Source organism: Engystomops pustulosus, chromosome 7 (genome assembly GCF_040894005.1).
Source record: "Engystomops pustulosus chromosome 7, aEngPut4.maternal, whole genome shotgun sequence".
Taxonomy (NCBI): Eukaryota; Metazoa; Chordata; class Amphibia; order Anura; family Leptodactylidae; genus Engystomops; species Engystomops pustulosus.
Window position 1 is genome coordinate 182,761,045 of NC_092417.1, and position 8,177 is coordinate 182,769,221.

Here is an 8,177-nt window from a genome sequence, read left to right on the forward strand (position 1 = left end):
AGGGAATCATCCAGCCGGGGGGTCCCTATACACAGGGAATCATCCAGCCGGGGAGCCCCTATACACAGGGAATCATCCAGCCGGGGAGCCCCTATACACAGGGAATCATCCAGCCGGGGGCCCCTATACACAGGGAACCATCCAGCCGGGGGAGCCCCTATACACAGGGGAATCATCCAGCCGGGGAGCCCCTATACACAGGGAATCATCCAGCCGGGGAGCCCCTATACACAGGGAATCATCCAGCCGGGGGGAGCCCCTATACACAGGGAATCATCCAGCCGGGGAGCCCCTATACACAGGGAATCATCCAGCCGGGGAGCCCCTATACACAGGGAATCATCCAGCCGGGGAGCCCCTATACACAGGGAATCATCCAGCCGGGGGCCCCTATACACAGGGAATCATCCAGCCGGGGGAGCCCCTGAACACAGGGAACCATCCAGCCGGGGAGCCCCTATACACAGGGAATCATCCAGCCGGGGGGCCCCTATACACAGGGAATCATCCAGCCGGGGAGCCCCTATACACAGGGAATCATCCAGCCGGGGGGCCCCTATACACAGGGAATCATCCAGCCGGGGAGCCCCTATACACAGGGAATCATCCAGCCGGGGAGCCCCTATACACAGGGAATCATCCAGCCGGGGAGCCCCTATACACAGGGAATCATCCAGCCGGGGAGCCCCTATACACAGGGAATCATCCAGCCGGAGGGGGGGGGGTGCCCCTATACACAGGGAATCATCCAGTTGGGGGGGGGGGTGCCCCTATACACAGGGAATCATCCAGCCGGGGGGCCCCTATACACAGGGAATCATCCAGCCGGAGGGGGGGGGGGTGCCCCTATACACAGGGAATCATCCAGCCGGAGGGGGGGGGGTGCCCCTATACACAGGGAATCATCCAGTTGGGGGGGGGGGGGTGTCCCTATACACAGGGAATCATCCAGCCGGGGGGCCTAGGTGGAGGAGGTGGTAATCCATCAATCACTGGACGGCTCTCACGAAGAACATGATTTAGCTGACATGGGACTGATTGAAGTGATTTATGTGATAATTTTTTGCATTCTATGATAAATAATCAGTATTGACCATAGCATTACTGCAGGGAGCACAGCAGGGAGCACAGCAGTGTGAGGACAGTCTCCCTGCAGCTTCCCCATGTAGACTGATGACCCCAGGAGGGACAATTACTACAGAAAAAGCTAAAAATCTTTATTATAAATAAAAACAAATAAAAATCACAAAGCGCTGGCGCCCCCTGCTGTCCGGCAGCAGATACTACATCTTATTCCTCCAGACAACTTTCTGTACCCTGAAGATGATCCTGTCCGGTCTACATTCAACTTCATGATTTGTTGCAGATTAATTTGAGTTGATGTTGAGCTGATACAGTCCCCGCGCAGACCCTCATAGGGGGCGCACACTCCTGGTGCAGAGTTATAGAGTCAGGTCCTGGAAGAATAAAGTGCTGAAGTGTCACAGGATTGTCACATCCTACAGACGCCCACGAATAATGAAGGTGCATCACTCAATCAATGCAACACATTAGAGGTTACATCACACTTCCGGCTGGGTACAAACTACGGGAGGTCACGCGTCCAGCCGCCGTGCGCACACCACGGGAGGTCACGCGTCCAGCCGCCGTGCGCACACCACGGGAGGTCACGCGTCCAGCCGCCGTGCGCACACCACGGGAGGTCACGCGTCCAGCCGCCGTGCGCACACCACGGGAGGTCACGCGTCCAGCCGCCGTGCGCACACCACGGGAGGTCACGCGTCCAGCCGCCGTGCGCACACCACGGGAGGTCACGCGTCCAGCCGCCGTGCGCACACCACGGGAGGTCACGCGTCCAGCCGCCGTGCGCACACCACGGGAGGTCACGCGTCCAGCCGCCGTGCGCACACCACGGGAGGTCACGCGTCCAGCCGCCGTGCGCACACCACGGGAGGTCACGCGTCCAGCCGCCGTGCGCACACCACGGGAGGTCACGCGTCCAGCCGCCGTGCGCACACCACGGGAGGTCACGCGTCCAGCCGCCGTGCGCACACCACGGGAGGTCACGCGTCCAGCCGCCGTGCGCACACCACGGGAGGTCACGCGTCCAGCCGCCGTGCGCACACCACGGGAGGTCACGCGTCCAGCCGCCGTGCGCACACCACGGGAGGTCACGCGTCCAGCCGCCGTGCGCACACCACGGGAGGTCACAGGAGGTCACGCGTCCAGTAATTGTGCATATATTATGGGGTATGTTACATTCCCCCTCGTTTGTAGCTCAATCAATCATGGTGCACATTTCTTAGCAGTTTGCACAGATCACTGATCAGTCTTCACATCCAGATCAGACATGGAAGGTCAGGTCCACGCTCTGCCCGGGGGTGATGTGCACCAGGTGACTTTGCTTCTGGTAGTCGGGGCCACTGGCAGAGATACTGTATGTGCCTGGAGATACTTCAATGAACACATCATGGGGGTCTCTCCTCCTCCTCCCGGAGGACTGCAGGGGAGCCGTGGCCGATGACTGCAGGGAATAAGAGGAGATGGTATGGAGGAGGTCAGTGCCCCATCACCCACAATGGGAGAAGCCTCCCTGACCACAGAACCCCAAAACTTCCCCTGAGTATGGGGAACTATTACAAGTCTTCCCTGTCTTCCCAATGCACAACCCCATAACCTTGTCACATACTGAGGTCATGGCTGTCATAACTGCGGTCTATCACATTTTAATAATATTAATTATTTATATAGCGCTCACAGATTCTGCAGCGCTGCACAGAGCTCGTCACATCAGTCCCTGTCCCCATGGGGCTCACAAGCTAAAAAACCAACCAGTATGTTTTGGAGTGTGGGAGGAAACCAGAGGACCCGGAGGAAACCCTTTGCAAACTCCACAGAGTCTGCTGTGTACAGATCCGTATCACCTTATACTCGGCACCAGGCGGTGTGAATACTTTCTATAGGCTCTGCCACTACTCACCAGATACGGCGGAGGAGGCCTCAGGGGCGTCTGCTGAGGTTTTCTGCAGTGAAATCTGGAGAAGTGCTGGATTTCTCTCCTGTCCATCTCCTGCGCTGGGATACGGCTGTGATACTTCTAGCAGATGAAGAAATTTACATCAATATCTGAGTACAGGAAGAATACAGGATCTGTGACATCTCAGTACATGCCCCCCCCCCCCCCCCCCTCACCGTTACCTCACACTGCTCCGTCGTCTGGCACATATAATGTGACAAGGTGCTGAAGGCCTGGGCTAAGCTTCTGGGACGTTCCTCCTGCACAAAGTAACGAAACACCAGCTCTATGAGAAATTGTGTGTACCTGCTGGAGAACACCCTCTACAGACCACGAGCCTGGGGGGGGGGGAGCAGCGGATACAAGACCAATGCCTGAGCCACATGGAGGCCACGTGTGCAGGTGTGCGATGTAATCTCGATGCCTCGTTCACGCTTTGTGAAACATTGTGTCAATGGACTGTAAGCGCAATTCAGACGCCACGAGTGACTGTCTCATCTTGCTCCGGGGGTCTCGGTAGATGATGGGGCTCCTCTTGCAGTCTTGTCCATGTACTCACCACCTCCAGGCTCTCCCATGTGTGACGTATCCTCGGACTCTGGGCGCAGCCCTCCCGTACAGACCACCAGTCCACGTCCCTGCTCTGCGCTCGCTCCAGCAGCTCTCGGCCCAGCTCAGACGTTCTCCGCAATGACTCCTCCATCCACGCAGGGGTCCGCTCCATCATCTGAGACCTACGGAAGGATAGGAAGACGGAGCTAGACGTTCCCTGTGAGAGATGGAGAGGACAACAATATAGACCAGCTAAAGACCCCTACATCATGATACAGAGACCCTCCATATTAGTGATTGTGATCAGGTGGAGATCAGTAGTGATGTCACAGAGGATCCTGGGGGCCAGTAGTGATGTCACAGAGGCTCCTGGGGGTCAGTAGTGATGTCACAGAGGCTCCTGGGGGTCAGTAGTGATGTCACAGAGGCTCCTGGGGGTCAGTAGTGATGTCACAGAGGCTCCTGGGGGTCAGTAGTGATGTCACAGAGGATCCTGGGGGCCAGTAGTGATGTCACAGAGGATCCTGGGGGTCAGTAGTGATGTCACAGAGGCTCCTGGGGGTCAGTAGTGATGTCACAGAGGCTCCTGGGGGTCAGTAGTGATGTCACAGAGGATCCTGGGGGTCAGTAGTGATGTCACAGAGGATCCTGGGGGCCAGTAGTGATGTCACAGAGGATCCTGGGGGCCAGTAGTGATGTCACAGAGGATCTTGGATGTCGGTAGTGATGTCACAGAGGATCCTGGATGTCGGTAGTGATGTCACAGAGGCTCCTGGTCAGTAGTGATGTCACAGAGGCTCCTGGAGGTCAGTAGTGATGTCATAGTGCAGTATGCTAACCCATCTGTAACTATGACGTATATTACACGTATACAATGGTACGGGGGGGATTTTCTGTATAGGAGTGAATGGCCACACGTGTGACGTAATGATTATATACAGCTCACGGTGTGTTAGCCCTTACAGAGACAAGTGGGGACCTATCCAGACTACACATCTCCTCACCTGTGCTCTACATACACTTCATGGCCGCCACATACACATTCACTGCCCTCGCGATTACGTCACCCTGTCAGATATCCCCCTAGGTCATGACGTCACCGCTCCGGATCCCGCTGTCCGCGCGCGCTGCACGCCGGGAGCATCAGCTGTAGGGGGCCACGTGACCGAGGCGCCGCCGCGAGGCCTGACGGGAAGTGTAGTTCCAGGTCTGGGGCGGTGACTGAGGCGGACAGAAAAAGGCGGGAACATCGCTGAGGGGACGAGTGTGAGGAGAGGCCGCCATGGAGGATGGATATAGTGATGTGTGTGTACACAGGACGGATAGACATGTATGATAACATAATATAGCGTATATAGGATGTGTAATGCTATATATCACCAGAAGAAGTGGCGCAGAGGGAGAAACAGGAAGTCCCCATAAGAGATATAGAGACCAGGGGCGTGGAGGGTGGGCCCATAAGAGATATAGAGACCAGGGGCGTGGAGGGTGGGCCCCATAAGAGATATAGAGACCGGGAGCGTGGAGGGTGGGCCCCATAAGAGATATAGAGACCGGGGGCGTGGAGGGTGGGCCCCATAAGAGATATAGAGACCGGGGGCGTGGAGGGTGGGCCCCATAAGAGATATAGAGACCGGGGGCGTGGAGGGTGGGCCCCATAAGAGATATAGAGACCGGGAGCGTGGAGGGTGGGCCCCATAAGAGATATAGAGACCGGGGGCGTGGAGGGCGGGCCCCATAAGAGATATAGAGACCGGGGGCGTGGAGGGCGGGCCCCATAAGAGATATAGAGACCAGGGGCGTGGAGGGCGGGCCCCATAAGAGATATAGAGACCAGGGGCGTGGAGGGCGGGCCCCATAAGAGATATAGAGACCAGGGGCGTGGAGGGCGGGCCCCATAAGAGATATAGAGACCAGGGGCGTGGAGGGTGGGCCCCATAAGAGATATAGAGACCAGGGGCGTGGAGGGTGGGCCCCATAAGAGATATAGAGACCAGGGGCGTGGAGGGTTGGCCCCATAAGAGATATAGAGACCAGGGGCGTGGAGGGTGGGCCCCATAAGAGATATAGAGACCAGGGGCGTGGAGGGTGGGCCCCATAAGAGATATAGAGACCAGGGGCGTGGAGGGTGGGCCCCATAAGAGATATAGAGACCAGGGGCGTGGAGGGTGGGCCCCATAAGAGATATAGAGACTAGGGGCGTGGAGGGTGGGCCCCATAAGAGATATAGAGACCGGGGGCGTGGAGGGTGGGCCCCATAAGAGATATAGAGACCAGGGGCGTGGAGGGTGGGCCCCATAAGAGATATAGAGACTAGGGGCGTGGAGGGCGGGCCCCATAAGAGATATAGAGACCGGGGGCGTGGAGGGTGGGCCCCATAAGAGATATAGAGACTAGGGGCGTGGAGGGTGGGCCCCATAAGAGATATAGAGACTAGGGGCGTGGAGGGTGGGCCCCATAAGAGATATAGAGACCGGGGGCGTGGAGGGTGGGCCCCATAAGAGATATAGAGACCAGGGGCGTGGAGGGTGGGCCCCATAAGAGATATAGAGACCAGGGGCGTGGAGGGTTGGCCCCATAAGAGATATAGAGACCAGGGGCGGGCCCCATAAGAGATATAGAGACCGGGGGCGTGGAGGGTGGGCCCCATAAGAGATATAGAGACCAGGGGCGTGGAGGGTGGGCCCCATAAGAGATATAGAGACCAGGGGCGTGGAGGGTTGGCCCCATAAGAGATATAGAGACCAGGGGCGGGCCCCATAAGAGATATAGAGACCATAAGAGATATAGAGACCAGGGGCGTGGAGGGTTGGCCCCATAAGAGATATAGAGACCAGGGGCGGGCCCCATAAGAGATATAGAGACCATAAGAGATATAGAGACTAGGGGCGTGGAGGGTGGGCCCCATAAGAGAGATAGAGACTAGGGGCGTGGAGGGTGAGCCCCATAAGAGATATAGAGACCAGGAGCGTGGAGGGTGGGCCCCATAAGAGATATAGAGACCAGGGGCGTGGAGGGTGGGCCCCATAAGAGATATAGAGACCAGGGGCGGGCCCCATAAGAGATATAGAGACCGGGGGCGTGGAGGGTGGGCCCCATAAGAGATATAGAGACCAGGGGCGGGCCCCATAAGAGATATAGAGACCAGGGGCATGGAGGGCGGGCCCCATAAGAGATATAGAGACCAGGGGCGTGGAGGGTGGGCCCCATAAGAGATATAGAGACCAGGGGCGTGAAGGGTGGGCCCCATAAGAGATATAGAGACCAGGGGCGTGGAGGGTGGGCCCCATAAGAGATATAGAGACTAGGGGCGTGGAGGGTTGGCCCCATAAGAGATATAGAGACTAGGGGCGTGGAGGGTGGGCCCCATAAGAGATATAGAGACTAGGGGCGTGGAGGGTGGGGCCCCATAAGAGATATAGAGACTAGGGGCGTGGAGGGTGGGCCCCATAAGAGATATAGAGACTAGGGGCGTGGAGGGTGGGCCCCATAAGAGATATAGAGACTTAGGGGCGTGGAGGGTGGGCCCCATAAGAGATATAGAGACCAGGGGCGTGGAGGGTGGGCCCATAAGAGATATAGAGACCAGGGGCGTGGAGGGTGGGCCCCATAAGAGATATAGAGACCAGGGGCGTGGAGGGTGGGCCCCATAAGAGATATAGAGACCAGGGGCGTGGAGGGTGGGCCCCATAAGAGATATAGAGACCAGGGGCGTGGAGGGTGGGCCCCATAAGAGATATAGAGACCATAAGAGATATAGAGACCAGGGGCGTGGAGGGTGGGCCCCATAAGAGATATAGAGACTAGGGGCGTGGAGGGTGGGCCCCATAAGAGATATAGAGACTAGGGGCGTGGAGGGTGGGCCCCATAAGAGATATAGAGACTAGGGGCGTGGAGGGTGGGCCCCATAAGAGATATAGAGACCGGGGGCGTGGAGGGTGGGTCCCATAAGAGAGATAGAGACCGGGGGCGTGGAGGGTGGGCCCCATAAGAGATATAGAGACCGGGGGCGTGGAGGGTGGGCCCCATAAGAGATATAGAGACCAGGAGCGTGGAGGGTGGGCCCCATAAGAGATATAGAGACTAGGGCGTGGAGGGTGGGCCCCATAAGAGATATAGAGACTAGGGGCGTGGAGGGTGGGCCCCATAAGAGATATAGAGACCGGGGGCGTGGAGGGTGGGCCCCATAAGAGATATAGAGACTAGGGGCGTGGAGGGTGGGCCCCAATAAGAGATATAGAGACTAGGGGCGTGGAGGGTGGGCCCCATAAGAGATATAGAGACCAGGGGCGTGGAGGGTGGGCCCCATAAAGATATAGAGACCAGGGGCGGGCCCCATAAGAGATATAGAGACTAGGGGCGTGGAGGGTGGGCCCCATAAGAGATATAGAGACTAGGGGCGTGGAGGGTGGGCCCCATAAGAGATATAGAGACTAGGGGCGTGGAGGGTGGGCCCCATAAGAGCTATAGAGACTAGGGGCGTGGAGGGTGGGCCCCATAAGAGATATAGAGACCGGGGGCGTGGAGGGTGGGCCCCATAAGAGATCTAGAGACTGGGGGCGTGGAGGGTGGGCCCCATAAGAGATCTAGAGACTGGGGGCGTGGAGGG

The 8,177-nt window shown here is 57.7% G+C and overlaps 1 protein-coding gene across 2 annotated transcripts; it reads right to left on the reverse strand.

Annotated features, from left to right (window-relative positions):
• Nucleotides 1-1,203: 1,203 nt before the first annotated feature.
• On the reverse strand, nucleotides 1,204-4,752 carry AKIP1 (A-kinase interacting protein 1). 2 transcript variants are annotated; one of them, XM_072119147.1, is made up of 5 exons: nucleotides 4,573-4,752; nucleotides 3,576-3,750; nucleotides 3,199-3,276; nucleotides 2,981-3,097; nucleotides 1,204-2,524 (listed from the first exon to the last, which is right to left on the reverse strand). In XM_072119147.1, exons 2-5 carry the CDS (start codon nucleotides 3,741-3,743, stop codon nucleotides 2,345-2,347), a joined length of 543 nt encoding a protein of 180 aa, XP_071975248.1. In that variant the 5' UTR covers nucleotides 3,744-3,750; nucleotides 4,573-4,752; the 3' UTR covers nucleotides 1,204-2,344. The 2 variants fall into 2 exon arrangements, with proteins under 2 accessions (XP_071975248.1, XP_071975247.1); XM_072119146.1 differs by having other exon boundaries at nucleotides 3,576-3,785; nucleotides 4,573-4,750.
• Nucleotides 4,753-8,177: the final 3,425 nt, after the last annotated feature.